The sequence below is a fragment of the Mustelus asterias genome, chromosome 30 (assembly GCF_964213995.1).
Source record: "Mustelus asterias chromosome 30, sMusAst1.hap1.1, whole genome shotgun sequence".
Lineage (NCBI taxonomy): Eukaryota > Metazoa > Chordata > Chondrichthyes > Carcharhiniformes > Triakidae > Mustelus > Mustelus asterias.
Genome location: NC_135830.1, coordinates 20,051,782 through 20,070,216, shown reverse-complemented (window position 1 = coordinate 20,070,216; position 18,435 = coordinate 20,051,782). Strand labels below are relative to the sequence as shown.

The 18,435-nt window shown below is 52.3% G+C and overlaps 1 protein-coding gene across 1 annotated transcript in view; it reads right to left on the bottom strand.

The window, feature by feature from the left end:
• The window catches only part of LOC144480948 (uncharacterized), a 78,224-nt gene extending 72,887 nt beyond the window's left edge, over positions 1–5,337 (bottom strand). Inside the window, exons 1-2 of the mRNA XM_078200563.1 lie at positions 5,228–5,337; positions 416–1,531 (exon numbers count right to left, since the gene is read on the bottom strand). Of these exons, the coding sequence (XP_078056689.1) occupies positions 416–1,449 (1,034 nt within the window). The 5' untranslated portion in view covers positions 1,450–1,531; positions 5,228–5,337. The remainder of the gene's footprint in view (positions 1–415; positions 1,532–5,227) is intronic.
• Positions 5,338–18,435: the final 13,098 nt, after the last annotated feature.

The following is an 18,435-nucleotide window of genomic DNA, read 5'->3' as shown; positions in this document are numbered from 1 at the left end:
CACAGTACTCCAGGTGTGGCCTCACCAACGCCCTGTACAATTGCAGCAAAACATCCCTATCCCTGTACTCAAATCCTCTCGCTATGAAGGCCAACATACCATTCGCCTTCTTCACTGCCTGGTGTACCTGTGCGCTTACTCAATGTTCGTGGCAAAGAAGCTCCATGAACCTCTTGTTCGTTGGTGAGATTGGGGTATTCAGAGAGCTCTTCAAGAGGAACCAACTCGTGTTTGAGACAATTAAAAGACTCAACACAGTGTTTGCTTAACTTAAAGTTGATTTAATTGATTTTAATACAAAACGTTACCCCTTTACAACTGGGTTGCAATTTATGATCAACAGCCACTCGCCCCCGTGAACACAATTCTTCAGAACTGGACGCAGCTAACACAACAATCCAATCACTGTGGTCACTTGTGAGCTTGCTGGTGCATCAGCAGGTTGTACAAGTGAGTGAATCCCATCCCGCACTCGGAGCAGATGAACAAGCTTGCCCGAGAGTGGCGCCTCTGGTGTCTGAGGAGGGTGGATGACTGAGTGAACCGCTTCCCGCACTCGGGGCAGGGGAACGGCCGCTCCCCGGTGTGAACCCGCAGGTGACTGAGCAGGGTGGAAGACTGGGCGAACCCCTTCCCGCACTCGGAGCAGGTGAACGGCCTCTCCCCGGTGTGGATGCGCTGGTGCCTCAGCAAGGTGTAGGACTGAGTGAATCCTTCTCCGCACTCGGAGCAGGTGAAGGGCCTCTCGCCGGCGTGAGCCCCCTGCTGTCCCAGCGGGGCAGGTGGCTGACTCAGTCCCTCCCCGCCCCCCGAGGTGGCGGACGGCCGCTCTCCGGGGTGACTGCGCTGCTGGTGGGCAGCCAGTTCAGACGACCGCCTGAAGCTCGTCCCGCACTGAGAGCACTGGAACTGTCTCTCCTCTGTGTGAGCACGTCGATGGCGTATGAGTTCCACAGAACTTTTATAGCACTTCCCGCAGTCCGGGCATCGGAAGGGTCTCTCGTCGGTGTGAACCTGCTGGTGCGTCTGCAGGTTGGCTGAAAAAATGAACCCCTTCCCGCACTCAGAGCAGGTGAACGGCCTCTCCCTGGTGTGGACTCGCTGGTGCGTCCGCAGGTTGGTCGACTGGGTGAAGCCCTTCCCGCAGTCGGGGCAGGTGAAGGGCCTCTCGCCGGTGTGGGTGCGCTGGTGTGCCAGCAGGGTGGAAGATTTAGTGAAGCCCTTCCCGCAGTCCGAGCAGGTGAAGGGCCTCTCGCCGGTGTGGGTGCGCTGGTGGATCTCCAGCTCGGACGGGTAATCGAACCCCTTCCCGCAGTCCCCACACTTCCACGGTTTCTCCCTGGTGCCACTGCACTTGTGCTTCGACAGGCCGGACATTCGGCTGAAGCCTCGCCCACACTCGGGGCAGGCGTGCGGTTTTTCTCCGCCGTGGTCGCTCGGTCCTTCCATGTCGACCACCGGTCGATGAAGAATTGGACAACTCCGTCGGATCCTAATGCTGTGTTTTGTTTCAGGCTCCTGACTGCAAATCCTACAAAACAAAACCCAGAAAATGCAGGTTGTGAAATGGAGCTGAAGTGATATGATAATTTGTGGACCAGGCATCAGAATCATAAATCCCTACAGTGCAGAAGGAGGCCATTCGTCCCATCGAGCCTGCACCAACAACAACGTCCTATCCCCTTAAACCTACATACTTATCCTGCAAATCCCCCTTACACTCAAGGGACAATTCAGCACGGCCAATCCACCTAACCTGCTCATCTTTGGACACTAAGGGACAACTTAGCATGGCCAATCCACCTAACCTGCTCATCTTTGGACACTAAGGGACAATTTAGCATGGCCAATCCACCTAACCTGCTCATCTTTGGACACTAAGGGGCAATTTAGCATGGACAATCCACCTAACCTGCACATCTTTGGACAGTAAGGGGCAATTTAGCATGGACAATCCACCTAACCTGCACATCTTTGGACACTAAGGGGCAATTTAGCATGGACAATCCACCTAACCTGCACATCTTTGGACACTAAGGGGCAATTTAGCATGGACAATCCACCTAACCTGCACATCTTTGGACAGTAAGGGACAATTTAGCATGGACAATCCACCTAACCCGCACATCTTGGGACACTAAGGGACAATTTAGCATGGCCAATCCACCTAACCATAAAGTTTTTAAAGTTAATTTATTAGTGTCACAAGTACGCTTACATTAACACTGCAATGAAGTTACTGTGAAAATCCCCCAGTCGCCACACTCCGGCGCCTGTTCCGGTACACTGAGTGTGAATTTAGCATGGCCAATCAACCTAACCTGCACATTTTTGGACACTAAGGGACAATTTAGCATGGCCAATCCACCTAACCTGCACATCTTTGGACACTAAGGGGCAATTTATCATGGCCAATCCACCTAACCTGCACATCTTTGGACACTAAGGGACAATTTAGCATGGCCAATCCACCTAACCTGCACATCTTTGGACACTAAGGGATAATTTAACATGGCCAATCAACCTAACCTGCACATTTTTGGACACTAAGGGACAATTTAGCATGGCCAATCCACCTAACCTGCACATTTTTGGACACTAAGGGACAATTTAGCATGGCCAATCCACCTAACCTGCACATCTTTGGACACTAAGGGGCAATTTATCATGGCCAATCCACCTAATCTGCACATCTTTGGACACTAAGGGGCAATTTAGCACGGCCAATCCACCTAACCTACACATCTTTGGATGTAAAACGTGACCATAAAATTGGCTGGATTGTCATAAAAAAGCAACTGGTTCACTAATGTCCTTCAGGGAAGGGAAACTGCCACCTAGTCTAGACTTACAGAAGATACTAAGGGGGAGCAGGGGGAGAGAGAGACACAGAGACGGAGAGAGAGAGAACGAGTGTATGGTGGAAAACAGATATCTATATGTACAATGCAACCAGAACTTTGACAAAACCTCCTAAGTCCTCAACCCTCACCACGTAGAAACAACACCTCAGGTGACATTCTCACCCAAACCATCTACTTCCACCTCAGTGATGGCACTGCTGCTTCACAGCGCCAGGGACCCGGATTCAATTCTGGTCTCGGGTCACTGTCTGTGCGGAGTCTGCACGTTCTCCCCGTGTCTGCGTAGGTTTCCAACCAGAGTCCAAAGATGTGCAGGTTAGGTGGATTGGCCATGCTGAATTGCCCCTTAATGTCCAAAGAGGTGTAGAGTAGGTGGATTGGCCATGCTAAATTGTCCCTTAGTGTCCAAAGATGTGCAGGTTAGGTGGACTGGCCATGCTGAATTGCCCCTTAATGTTCAAAGATGTGTAGAGTAGGTGGATTGGCCATGCTAAATATGTGGGGCGACTGGAATAGAGCCTGGGTGGGTTGCTCTAAGAGTTGGCACTGTCTCAATGGGCCAAATGGCCTCCTTCTGTCCTGTGGGGATACTATCATAATAAAGTGACATCATCTCCCAAAGCATCTATTTCATCGAAACATAGAAACTGGAAACTCATCCCTGCTCTGCCATTCATGATGATCACGGCTGACCATCAAATTCAAAATCCTGATTCCCCCCCCCATATCCTTTCAGCCCCAAGAGCTTCATCTAATTTCCTCTTGAAACCACACAACGTTTTGGCAACCCAGCAGACACAATTTTAAAATAAGGGGAAAATCACTCAGGACCGAATCTATCATTCCATGAAAAACCATTCACAGAATCATCATAGAATCCCTACAGTGCAGAAGGAGGCCATTCGGCCCATCGAGTCTGCACCGACCACAATCCCACCCAGGCCCTAACCCCGTAACCCCACATATTCATAGAATCCCTACACTGCAGAAGAGGCCACTCGGCCCATCAGGTCTGCACCAACTCTCTGAAAGGGCATCTTCGCCGGGCCGTCTCACTTGCCTATCCCCGTAACCCCACACGCTTAGCATGGCCAATCCACCTAACCTGTACATCTTTGGACACTAAGGGGCAATTTAGCATGGCCAATCCACTGAACCTGCACATCTTTGGACACTAAGGGACAATTTAGCATGGCCAATCCACTGAACCTGCACATCTTTGGACACTAAGGGACAATTTAGCATGGCCAATCCACTGAACCTGCACATCTTTGGACACTAAGGGGCAATTTAGCATGGCCGTTCCACCTAACCCACACATCTTTGGACACTAAGGCGCAATTTAGCATGGCCAATCCACCTAACCTGCACATCTTTGGACACTAAGGGACAATTTAGCATGGCCACTCCACCTAACCTGCACATCTTTGGACACTAAGGGGCAATTCAGCATGGCCAATCCACCTAACCTGCACATCTTTGGACACCAAGGGGCAATTTAGCATGGCCAATCCACCTAACCTGCACATCTTTGGACACTAAGGGATAATTTAGCATGGCCAATCCACCTAACCTGCACATCTTTGGACACTAAGGGATAATTTAGCATGGCCAATCCACTGAACCTGCACATCTTTGGACACTAAGGGGCAATTTAGCATGGCCAATCCACCTAACCTGCACATCTTTGGACACTAAGGGACAATTCAGCATGGCCAATCCACCGAACCTACACACCTTGGGACTGAAATTGAAATGGGTGATCCGCTATGTTCATGGGACAGACTCGATGGGTTGAATGGCCAATTCCTGCTCTTGTTTCCAACATGGTGGCACGGAGGTTAGCACTGCTGCTTCACAGCTCCAGGGTCCCGGGTTCGATTCCCGGCTCGGGGTCACTGTCTGTGTGGAGTTTGCACATTCTCCTCGTGTCTGCGTGGGTTTCCTCCGGGTGCTCCGGTTTCCTCCCACAGTCCAAAGATGTGCGGGTTAGGTGCATTGGCCATGCTAAATTGACCCTTGGTGTCAGGGGGATTAGCAGCTGAGGTTAGGAGACTGTGGTCGGTAAAGACTCAATGGGCCGAATGGCCTCCCTCTGCACCGTCAGGATTCCAGGATCCTCCCCGCCCGCTGACAGCAAGCGATGGCTGCGCATGCGCCAGGCCGCTGGGCCGGTGGACAACTACGCACGCGCGCGGCTCCCCCGGGCCCGCGGATCACCGCGCACGCGCGCGGCTGACAGGGACATGGAGACGGCCGCGCATGCGCACCGCCCCATGAAGATGGCAGCGATTCATCACCGCCGCCTTTCGCCGGCAAAAAGGTTCCCCGCCATAGCGCTCGGTCGGGTGCGGACGCGGTACCTGCGGCTTCTTGTTTACGGCTTTCGAGGTCTCCACTGTGTGTGTGGAGCCTCCCCACCCACTGCCCCCCCCCCCCCCCCCCCTGCTTTCTCCGTCTGACACAAACAAGCGGCTGTCTCTGGACGTGAGCCGCACTGCGCATGCTCCAAATCACAAGGCCCCGGTGTGGGGCAGTGATTGACGGCGGCTCCGGACCAATAGGAAGAGGGGGCGGGGCTGGAGGACCGAGCGGGAGCGGCTGGTCCTCCAACCAATCGGAGTGAATGAGGGGGCGGGGCTGGAGGACCGAGCGGGAGCGGCTGGTCCTCCAACCAATCAGAGTGAATGAGGGGGCGGGTGGGGCTGGACCTCCAACCAATCAGAGTGAATGAGGGGGCGGGGCTGGGCCCGGATCTCCCTCATTGGCTGAAACTCTGCATCATTGTGAAGCTGCTTTGTGTCAAACTCCAGGAGAAAACTGGACCTTTCTGTTTGTGGCTTCAAACAGATGGAGCCCTGTGGGTGTGGGGGCAAACAGATGGAGCCCTGTGGGTGTGGGGGCAAACAGATGGAGCCCTGTGGGTGTGGGGGCAAACAGATGGAGCCCTGTGGGTGTGGGGCAAACAGATGGAGCCCTGTGGGTGTGGGGGTAAACAGATGGAGCCCTGTGGGTGTGGGGGCAAACAGATGGAGCCCTGTGGGTGTGGGGGCAAACAGATGGAGCCCTGTGGGTGTGGGGGCAAACAGATGGAGCCCTGTGGGTGTGGGGCAAACAGATGGAGCCCTGTGGGTGTGGGGGCAAACAGATGGAGCCCTGTGGGTGTGGGGGCAAACAGATGGAGCCCTGTGGGTGTGGGGGTAAACAGATGGAGCCCTGTGGGTGTGGGGGCAAACAGATGGAGCCCTGTGGGTGTGGGGGCAAACAGATGGAGCCCTGTGGGTGTGGGGGCAAACAGATGGAGCCCTGTGGGTGTGGGGCAAACAGATGGAGCCCTGTGGGTGTGGGGGTAAACAGATGGAGCCCTGTGGGTGTGGGGGCAAACAGATGGAGCCCTGTGGGTGTGGGGGCAAACAGATGGAGCCCTGTGGGTGTGGGGGCAAACAGATGGAGCCCTGTGGGTGTGGGGCAAACAGATGGAGCCCTGTGGGTGTGGGGGCAAACAGATGGAGCCCTGTGGGTGTGGGGGCAAACAGATGGAGCCCTGTGGGTGTGGGGGCAAACAGATGGAGCCCTGTGGGTGTGGGGCATGATGTGGAGATGCCGGCGTTGGACTGGGGTAAACACAGTAAGAAGTTTAACAACACCAGGTTAAAGTCCAACAGGTTTATTTGGTAGCAAAAGCCACACAAGCTTTCGAGGCTCTGAGCCCCTTCTTCACCTGAAGAAGGGGCTCAGAGCCTCGAAAGCTTGTGTGGCTTTTGCTACCAAATAAACCTGTTGGACTTTAACCTGGTGTTGTTAAACGTCTTACGGTGTGGGGCAAACAGATGGAGCCCTGTGGGTGTGGGGGCAAACAGATGGAGCCCTGTGGGTGTGGAGCAAACAGATGGAGCCCTGTGGGTGTGGGGGCAAACAGATGGAGCCCTGTGGGTGTGGGGCAAACAGATGGAGCCCTGTGGGTGTGGCTTCAAACAGATGGAGCCCTGTGGGTGTGGGGGCAAACAGATGGAGCCCTGTGGGTGTGGGGGTAAACAGATGGAGCCCTGTGGGTGTGGGGGTAAACAGATGGAGCCCTGTGGGTGTGGGGGCAAACAGATGGAGCCCTGTGGGTGTGGGGAGCAAACAGATGGAGCCCTGTGGATGTGGGGGCAAACAGATGGAGCCCTGTGGGTGTGGGGAGCAAACAGATGGAGCCCTGTGGGTGTGGGGAGCAAACAGATGGAGCCCTGTGGGTGTGGGGCAAACAGATGGAGCCCTGTGGGTGTGGGGCAAACAGATGGAGCCCTGTGGGTGTGGGGAGCAAACAGATGGAGCCCTGTGGGTGTGGGGCAAACAGATGGAGCCCTGTGGGTGTGGGGCAAACAGATGGAGCCCTGTGGGTGTGGGGCAAACAGATGGAGCCCTGTGGGTGTGGGGCAAACAGATGGAGCCCTGTGGGTGTGGGGCAAACAGATGGAGCCCTGTGGGTGTGGGGCAAACAGATGGAGCCCTGTGGGTGTGGGGCAAACAGATGGAGCCCTGTGGGTGTGGGGCAAACAGATGGAGCCCTCTGGGTGCGGGGCAAACAGATGGAGCCCTGTGGGTGCGGGGCAAACAGATGGAGCCCTGTGGGTGTGGGGGCAAACAGATGGAGCCCTGTGGGTGTGGGGGCAAACAGATGGAGCCCTGTGGGTGTGGGGCAAACAGATGGAGCCCTGTGGGTGTGGGGGCAAACAGATGGAGCCCTGTGGGTGTGGGGGCAAACAGATGGAGCCCTGTGGGTGTGGGGGTAAACAGATGGAGCCCTGTGGGTGTGGGGCAAACAGATGGAGCCCTGTGGGTGTGGGGGCAAACAGATGGAGCCCTGTGGGTGTGGAGCAAACAGATGGAGCCCTGTGGGTGTGGAGCAAACAGATGGAGCCCTGTGGGTGTGGGGGCAAACAGATGGAGCCCTGTGGGTGTGGGGGCAAACGGATGGAGCCCTGTGGGTGTGGGGCAAACAGATGGAGCCCTGTGGGTGCAGAGCAAACAGATGGAGCCCTGTGGGTGTGGGGCAAACAGATGGAGCCCTGTGGGTGTGGGGAGCAAACAGATGGAGCCCTGTGGGTGTGGGGCAAACAGATGGAGCCCTGTGGGTGTGGGGCAAACAGATGGAGCCCTGTGGGTGTGGGGCAAACAGATGGAGCCCTGTGGGTGTGGGGCAAACAGATGGAGCCCTGTGGGTGTGGGGCAAACAGATGGAGCCCTGTGGGTGTGGGGCAAACAGATGGAGCCCTGTGGGTGTGGGGCAAACAGATGGAGCCCTGTGGGTGTGGGGCAAACAGATGGAGCCCTCTGGGTGCGGGGCAAACAGATGGAGCCCTGTGGGTGCGGGGCAAACAGATGGAGCCCTGTGGGTGTGGGGGCAAACAGATGGAGCCCTGTGGGTGTGGGGGCAAACAGATGGAGCCCTGTGGGTGTGGGGCAAACAGATGGAGCCCTGTGGGTGTGGGGGCAAACAGATGGAGCCCTGTGGGTGTGGGGGCAAACAGATGGAGCCCTGTGGGTGTGGGGGTAAACAGATGGAGCCCTGTGGGTGTGGGGCAAACAGATGGAGCCCTGTGGGTGTGGGGGCAAACAGATGGAGCCCTGTGGGTGTGGAGCAAACAGATGGAGCCCTGTGGGTGTGGAGCAAACAGATGGAGCCCTGTGGGTGTGGGGGCAAACAGATGGAGCCCTGTGGGTGTGGGGGCAAACGGATGGAGCCCTGTGGGTGTGGGGCAAACAGATGGAGCCCTGTGGGTGCAGAGCAAACAGATGGAGCCCTGTGGGTGTGGGGCAAACAGATGGAGCCCTGTGGGTGTGGGGGCAAACAGATGGAGCCCTGTGGGTGTGGGGCAAACAGATGGAGTCCTGTGGGTGCGGAGCAAACAGATGGAGCCCTGTGGGTGCAGAGCAAACAGATGGAGCCCTGTGGGTGTGGGGGCAAACAGATGGAGCCCTGTGGGTGTGGGGCAAACAGATGGAGCCCTGTGGGTGTGGGGCAAACAGATGGAGCCCTGTGGGTGTGGGGCAAACAGATGGAGCCCTGTGGGTGTGGGGCAAACAGATGGAGCCCTGTGGGTGTGGGGCAAACAGATGGAGCCCTGTGGGTGTGGGGGCAAACAGATGGAGCCCTGTGGGTGTGGGGGCAAACAGATGGAGCCCTGTGGGTGTGGGGGCAAACAGATGGAGCCCTGTGGGTGTGGGGGCAAACAGATGGAGCCCTGTGGGTGTGGGGGCAAACAGATGGAGCCCTGTGGGTGTGGGGCAAACAGATGGAGCCCTGTGGGTGTGGGGGCAAACAGATGGAGCCCTGTTGGTGCGGAGCAAACAGATGGAGACCTGTGGGTGTGGAGCAAACAGATGGAGCCCTGTGGGTGTGGGGCAAACAGATGGAGCCCTGTGGGTGCAGAGCAAACAGATGGAGCCCTGTGGGTGTGGGGGCAAATAGATGGAGCCCTGTGGTTGTGGGGAGCAAACAGATGGAGCCCTGTGGGTGTGGGGCAAACAGATGGAGCCCTGTGGGTGTGGGGGCAAACAGATGGAGCCCTGTGGGTGTGGGGGCAAACAGATGGAGCCCTGTGGGTGTGGGGGTAAACAGATGGAGCCCTGTGGGTGTGGGGGCAAACAGATGGAGCCCTGTGGGTGTGGGGGCAAACAGATGGAGCCCTGTGGGTGTGGGGGTAAACACATCAACATTTACCGCTGAGATGGGTTCATTCAGTTTAGTTTAATTAATAGTGTCACAAGTAGGCTTACTTTGATTTGATTTATTGCTGTCACATTCTCCGCTTTGATTTTGCAGCAGAGTGGCACAGCGGACGCCCGCTGGGCCCCGAACCCAGAGGTCGATGGATCGAAACCATTCCCTGCTATTTAAATTGGGACAGAACAGTGGCGCAGTGGTTGGCACTGCTGCCTCACAGCGCCAGGGACCCGGGTTCGATTCCCAGCCTCGGGTCACTGTCTGTGTGGAGTCTGCACATTCTCCTCGTGTCTGCGTGGGTTTCCTCCGGTTGCTCCGGTTCCCTCCCACAGTCCAAAGATGTGCCGGTTAGGTTGATTGGCCGTGCTAAATTGACCCTTGGTGTCAGGGGGATTAGCAGGGTAAATGTGTGGGGTTACGGGGAATAGGGCCTGGGTGGGACTTTTGTCGATGCAGACTCGATGGGCCGAACAGCCTCCTTCTGCACTGTAGGGATTCTATGAACTCCTCATGTATTAGCATACAGTGAAAAGTATTGTTCCTTGAGCGCTCTGCAAAGCATACCATGCATAGAGAAGGAAACCAGAGGGTGCAGAATGTAGTGCTACAGTCATAGCTAGGGTGCAGAGAAAGATCAACTCAAAAGTCTGATGGCACTGCAATGTATTTACTGTGAAAATCCCCAAGTCGCCACACTCCGGCGCCTGTTCGGGTACACTGAGGGAAAATTTAGCACGGCCCATGCACCTAATCAGCACATCTTTTCACATTAAGGGACAATTTAGCATGGCCAATGCACCTAACCTGCACATCTTTGGACCTCAAGGGACAATTTAGCTTTGGCAATGCACCTAACTTGCACATCTTTGGACGCTATGGAGCAATTTACTGTTGTGGGAAATTCACCACTTCGGAGTCAGACTTGGAGGTTCAACAAACAGTTTTATTCGGACAAAGCTTTGGGAGAAGCACTGGCACTCTGCAGTACAGGCAGTCACCTTCTCAACTACACAATAGTAGTTGAGCATCTTTTATACTTTTTGGATGAAAGACAGTGTGGACATTAGCCGTTAGCACATTGTTACAAGTTGAGTAGACAACTACGGACATCGACAGTTATCACACCATTGTACATAGAGTAGATACATTTATGCAGTTATGTCCTCTATCAATGGCTGATCTTGTTATAAGAACATAAGAAATAGGAGCAGGAGTAGGCCATCTGGCCCCTCGAGCCTGCCCCGCTATTCAACAAGATCATGGCTGATCTGAAGTGGATCAGTTCCACTTACCCGCCTGATCCCTATAATCCCTTAATTCCCTTACCGATCAGGAATCCATCTATCCGTGATTTAAACATATTCAACGAGGGGGCCTCCACCACTTCAATGGGCAGGGAATTCCAGAGATTCACTACCCTCTGGAAGAAGAAGTTCCCCCTCAACTCTGTTCTGAACCGGCCCCCCCTTATTTTGAGGCTGTGCCCTCTAGTTCTGGTTTCCCTTCTAAGTGGAAAGAATCTCTCTACCTCTACCCTATCCAGCCCCTTCAGTATCTTATATGTCTCTATAAGATCACCCCTCAGCCTTCTAAACTCCAACGAGTACAGACCCAATCTGTTCAATCTCTCCTCATAAGCTACACCCCTCATCTCCGGTATCAACCTGGTGAACCTTCTCTGCACTCCCTCCAAGGCCAATATATCCTTTTGCAAATAAGGGGACCAAAACTGCACACAGAACTCCAGTTGCGGCCTCACCAGTGCCTTGTACAGTTGCAGCAAGACCTCCCTGCTTTTATATTCTATCCCCCTCGCGATAAAGGCCAACATTCCATTTGCCTTCTTGATCACCTGCTGCACCTGCAGACTGAGTTTTTGCGATTCGTGCACAAGGACCCCCAGGTCCCTCTGCACAGTAGCATGATGTAATTTTTCTCCATTTAAATAATATTCCAATTTACTATTATTTCTTCCAAAGTGGATAACCTCACATTTGTTAACGTTATATTCCATCTGCCAGATCCTCACCCACTCACTCAGCCTGTCCAAATCTCTCTGCAGACTTTCCGCATCCTACACGCAATTCGCTTTCCCACTCATCTTCGTGTCATCCGCAAACTTTGTTACCCTACACTCAGTCCCCTCCTCCAGATCGTCTATGTAAATGGTAAACAGTTGAGGCCCCAGCACCGATCCCTGCGGCACGCCACTGGTCACCAACTGCCAACCAGAAAAGCACCCATTTATTCCAACTCTCTGCTTCCTGTTGGATAGCCAATCCTCAATCCACGCCAACACCTTACCCCCAACTCCGTGTACCCCAATCTTCTGCAGCAACCTTTTGTGAGGCACCTTATCGAATGCCTTCTGGAAATCTAAAAACACCACATCCACCTCTGGTCAACCGCACTAGTCACATCTTCATAAAAATCCAGTAAATTCGTCTTTCCCTTCATGAATCCATGCTGCGTCTGCTTGATCGAACCATTCTTATTCAGGTGCTCTGCTATTTCCTCTTTAATGATGGACTCCAGCATCTTCCCAACTACGGACGTTAAGCTAACCGGCCTGTAGTTACCCGCCTTTTGTCTACTTCCCTTTTTAAACCGTAGCGTAACAGTAGCTATGTACATATGTAGTTATATACATTTATGCATTTATGTCCCCATCAGTGGCTGATCTCGTTATCAAACTCATTGTTCTGGGTCTGCTTTTATCTCAAGTTTAAGGTGCCTCAAGGTCTGACCTGTTTCCTGCAGCAATTTAAACACTACAGGTTTTAACTCTTTGTGTAATGACTGTGCCCAAAGTCAGTGCCTCTTAATGTCTTTTCCCGGAGTCCATTTTGTGCCAGGTAACCATTTTGTGTCCTTTACTTTGATTTCACTCCAACATTACCATGGTCAATCCACCTAACCTGCACATCTTTGGACACTAAGGGGCAATTTAGCATGGCCAATCCACCTAACCTACACATCTTTGGATACTAAGGGGCAATTTAGCATGGCCAATCCACCTAACCTACACATCTTTGGACACTAAGGGACAATTTAGCACGGTCAATCCACCTAACCTGCACATCTTTGGACACTAAGGGGCAATTTAGCATGGCCAATCCACCTAACCTACACATCTTTGGACACTAAGGGGCAATTTAGCATGGCCAATCCATCGAACCTGCACATCTTTGGACACTAAGGGGCAATTTAGCATGGCCAATCCACCTAACCTGCACATCTTTGGACACTAAGGGGCAATTTAGCATGGTCAATCCACCTAACCTGCACTTCTTTGGACACTAAGGGGCAATTTAGCATGGCCAATCCATCTAACCTGCACATCTTTGGACACTAAGGGGCAATTTAGCATGGCCAATCCACCTAACCTGCACATCTTTGGACACTAAGGGGCAATTTAGCATGGCCAATCCACCTAACCTGCACGTCTTTGGACACTAAGGGGCAATTTAGCATGGTCAATCCACCTAACCTGCACATCTTTGGACATTAAGGGACAATTTAGCATGGGCAATGCACCTGACTTGCACATCTTTGGATGCGAAGGGGCAATTTTTGGATTTGATATAATTTATTATTGTCACAAGTATTAACATACAGTGAAAAGTATTGTTTCTTGCGCCATACAGATGAAAGCATACCATTCATAGAGAAGAAAAGGAGGGAGTGCAGAATGTAGTGTTACAGTCATATCTAGGGTGTAGAGAAAGATCAACTTAATGTGACTGCGGAGGAACAGAGAGATCTTGGGGTCCATATGCACAGATCTCTAAAGGGGCGGCACGGTGGCACAGTGGTTAGCACTGCTGCCTCACAGCTCCAGGGTCCCGGGTTCGATTCCCGGCTCGGGTCACTGTCTGTGTGGAGTTTGCACATTCTCCTCGTGTCTGCGTGGGTTTCCTCCGGGTGCTCCGGTTTCCTCCCACAGTCCAAAGATGTGTGGGTTAGGTTGATTGGCCAGGTTAAAAAAAATTGCCCCTTAGAGTCCTGGGATGCGTAGGTTAGAGGGATTAGTGGGTAAAATATGTGGGGGTAGGGCCTGAGTGGGATTGTGGTCGGTGCAGACTCGATGGGCCGAATGGCCTCCTTCTGCACTGTAGGGTTTCTATGATTTCAAGTGGATAGAACTGTGAAGAAGGCCTAAAGCTTTTATTAACAGGGGGTTGGAGTTTAAGAGCCGTGGGGTTATGCTGCAACTGTACAGGACCTTGGTGAGACCACATTTGGAATATTGTGTGCAGTTCTGGTCACCTCACTATAAGAAGGATGTGGAAGCGCAGGAAAGAGTGCAGAGGAGATTTACCAGGATGCTGCCTGGTTTGGAGGGTAGGTCTTATGAGGAAAGGTTGAGGGAGCTAGGGCTGTTCTCTCTGGAGCGGAGGAGGCAGAGGGGAGACTTAATAGAGGTTTATAAAATGATGAAGGGGATAGATAGAGTGAACGTTCAAAGACTATTTCCTCGGGTGGATGGAGCTAGGGTGCGTGGGGTCCTTAATTATGCTGGCTGCTTTGCTGAGGCAGCGGGAAGTGTAGACAGAGTCAATGGATGGTAGGTTGGTTTGCGTGATTGGATTGGGATACATTCACAACCTTTTGTAGTTCCTTGTAGGTCTTGCTCAGAGCAGGAGCCATACCGAGCTGTGATACAACCAGAAACAACACTTTCTATGGTGCATCTGTAAAAGTTGGTGAGAGTCGTAGCTGACATGCCAAATTTCCTTAGTCTTCTGAGAAAGTAGAGGCATTGGTGAGCTTTCTTAACTATAGTGTTGGCATGGGGGGACCAGGACAGGTTGTTGGTGATCTGGACACCTAAAAATTTGAAGCTCTCAACTCTTTCTACTTCATCCCCATTGATGTAGACAGGGGCATGTTCTCCTTTACATTTCCTGAAGTCGATGACAATCTCCATCATTTTGTTGACATTGAGGGAGAGATTATTGTTGCCTCACCAGTTCACCAGATTCTCTATCTCATTCCTCTACTCTGGTCATTGTTTGAGATCCGACCCACTACAGTGGTGTCGTCAGCAAACTTGAAAATCGAATTGGAGGGGAATTTGGCCACACAGTCATAGGTGTATAAGGAGTATAGTAGGGGGCTGAAAACACAGCCTTGTGGGGCACCGGTGTTGAGGATGATCGTGGAGGAGGTGTTGTTGCCTATCCTTACTGATTGTGGTCTGTGAGTTAGGAAGTTCAGGATCCAGTCGCAGAGGGAGGAGCCGAGGCCCAGGCCACGGAGTTTGGAGATGAGTTTTGTGGGAATAATAGTGTTGAAGGCTGAGCTGTAGTCAATAAATATGAGTCTGACTTAGGTGTCCTTGTTATCTAGGTGTTCCAGGGTTGAGTGCAGGGCCAGGGAAATGGCGTCTGCTGTGGACCTGTTGCGGCGGTAGGCAAACTGTAGTGGATCCAGGTAGTCTGGGAGGCTAGAATTGATTCGTGCCATGATTAACCTTTCGAAGCACTTCATAATGATGGATGTCAGAGCCACCGGCCGATAGTCATTAAGGCATGCTGCTTGGTTTTTCTTGGGTACCGGGATGATGGTCGTCTTCTTGAAGCAGATAGGGACCTCAGATTGTTGTAAAGAGAGGCTGAAGATGTCTGCGAATACCCCAGCCAGCTGATCCGCGCAGGATCTGAGTGCACGTCGGGGTACTCCATCCGGGCCAGTTGCTTTCCATGGGTTGACCTTCAAGAAAGCTGCTCTGACATCTGCAATGGTGACCCCAGATACAGGTTCATCCAGGGCTTCCAGGGTGGAGGGCATGCTCTCGCTGACCTCTTGCTCAAAACGGGTGGAGAATGCATTGAGCTCATCAGGGAGGGGTGCGTTGGAGCCGGCGATTTTACTTGCCTTCATCTTGTTATGTCTTGCAGACCTTGCCATAGTCGGCGGGGGTCGGTGTAGCTAGCCTGGGACTCTAGCTTGGTCCAGTACTGTGTTTTGGCATCTTTGATGGATCTCCTTAGATCGTATCTGGCTTTCTTGTGTAGGTCAGTGTGTCCTGACTTGAACACCTCAGACCTGGACTTCAGCAAGCAGCGGATATCCCTGTTCATCCATGGTTTCCAGTTGGGGAACACATGGATTTACTTCTTTGGCACACAGTCTTCTACACACTTACTAATGAAGTCAGTTACTGTAGTGGCGTACTCATTCAGGCTGGTCGCAGAGTTTTTAAATACTGACCAGTCCATTGACTCCAAGCAGCCCCGGAGGAGATCATCCGATTCCTCAGACCGACCTTGCGCGACTTTGTTTGATGGATTCTCCCACTTCAGGTTTTGCTTGTAAGCCAGGAACAGGAGCACAGCCTTGTGGTCTGATTTGCCAAAATGTGGGCGGGTGATAGAGCGGTAGGCATGTTTGGTATTTGTTTCGCAGTGGTCTAGGATGTTTGGGCCTCTAATGGAGCATATTGGTGGTAACTTGGTAGTGCGCTCTTGGGCTTGGCCTGATTGAAGTCCCCGGCCACGATGAACAAGGCCTCGGGATGTTTCGTCTCAAGGCTATTCGTAGTGGTGTATATTTCATCCAGCGTAATCTTCACGTCTGCATGGGATGTAAACTGCCATCAGGATAACGGAGGTGAACTTCCGCGGAAGGTAGTAGGAGCAGCATTTTAGCGTCAGGTATTCTAGGTCTGGGGAGCAGAAACCGGGATATTGGGTTCATGTCACACTATTTGTAATCCCCACAGCTTGCCTGGACCTGCAGAGTCTCACTGGCTGTCCTGTCTGGAGACAATACACATCTCTTTAACCTGTCTTAATGCTCTCTCCACTCACATTGTTTGTATCTTAAAGACTTGATTAGCTGTAAGTATTCGCATTCCAACCATTATTCATATAAATTGAGTTTGTGTCTTTATATGCCCTGTTTGTGAACAGAATTCCCACTCACCTGAAGAAGGGACTTAAGGCTCTGAAAGCTTGTGTGGCTTTTGCTACCAAATAAACCTGTTGGACTTTAACCTGGTGTTGTTAAACTTCTTACTAAGCAGAAAGTTGCCAGTGTTGCTACATCTCGGCACCACGAGGTGTTGATTAGGAAGCAGACCATTTAGCATGGCCAATCCCCCTAACCTGCACATCTTTGAACACTAAAGAGCAACTTAGCATGGCCAATCCCCCTAACCTGCACATCTTTGAACACTAAAGAGCAACTTAGCATGGCCAATCCACCCAACACGCAACATCTGAACATTGTGCAATCATCGGCGAACTTCTGACCTTATAATGGAGGGAAGGTCATTGATGAAGTACCTGAAGATGGTTGGGCCTAGGACACTGCCGTGAGGGACTCCTGGGGAGATGTCCTGGAGCTGAGATGACTGACACCCCCACAACCATCTTCCAATGTACCAGGTATGACTCCAACCAATGAAGAGTTTGCCCCCTGATCCCCATTGATTCCAGTTTTACTTGGGCTCCTAGATGCCAAACTCAGTTGAATGTGGCCTTGATGTCAAGGGCTGTCACTCTCACCTCACCTCTGGAATTCAGCTCTTTTGTCCATAAGACCATAAGATATAAGGGCAGAATTAGGCCACTCGGCCCATCGAGTCTGCTCTGCTATTCAATCGTGGCTGATATGATTCTCATCCCCATTCTCCCGCCTTCTCCCCACAACCCTTGATCCCCTTATTAATCAAGAACCAATCTATCTCTGTCTTAAAGACACTCGACGACCCGGCCTCCACAGCCTTCTGCGGCAAAGAGTTCCACAGATTCACCACCCTCTGGCTGAAGAAATTCCTCCTCATCTCGATTTCAAAGGAGCGTCCCTTCACTCTGAGGTTGTGCCCTCGAGTTCTAGTCTCTCATATAATCTACGGTGCAGAAGGAGGCCATTCGGCCCATCGAACCTGCACTGACAACAATCCCACCCAGGCCCTATCCCCGTAACCCCACATATTTACCCTCCTAATCCGTCTGATACTAAGGGGCAATTTTTAGCATGACCAATCAACCTAACCCGCACATCTTTGGACTGTGGGAGGAAACTGGAGCACCCGGAGGGAAACCCACGCAGACACAGGGAGAATGTTCAGACTCAAAATAGACAGTCACCCGAGGCCGGAATCGAACCCGGGACGCTGGCGCCATGAGGCAGCCGTGCTAACCGCTGTGCCACCGTGCTGTCTGAGTGGAAACATCCTCTTCACGTCCACTCTGTCGAGGCCTCTCAGTATTCTGTAAGTTTCAATTAGATCCCCCCCCCGCCCCACTCATCCTTCTAAACTCCATCAAGTATAGGCCCAGAGCCCTCAATCACTCCTCGTATGACAAGCATTCGTGTTTGAACCAAGGCTATAATGAGGTCAGGAGCTTAGCGACTCTGGCGAAATTCGAACTGGGCGCCACTGAGTAGGTTACTGCTGGGGAGGTGCTGCACGATAGCACTGTCGATGATCCCTTCCATCATAGAAATCATAGAAACCCTACAGCACAGAAAGAGGCCATTCGGCCCATCGAGTCTGCACCGACCACAATCCCACCCAGGCCCTACCCCTACATATTTTACCCACTAATCCCTCTAATCTACACATCTCAGGACACTAATGGGCAATTTTTAGCACGGCCAATCAACCTAACCCGCACATCTTTGGACTGTGGGAGGAAACCGGAGCACCCGGAGGAAACCCACGCAGACACGAGGAGAATGTGCAAACTCCACACAGACAGTGACCCGACACAGACATCATTTTACTGATGATCGAAAGTAGACTGATTGGGTGGTAATTGGGTTGGATTTGTCCTGGTTTTTGTGTACATGGTATACCTGGACAATTTTCTACATTGTTGGGTAGATGCCAGTGTTGTAACTGTACTG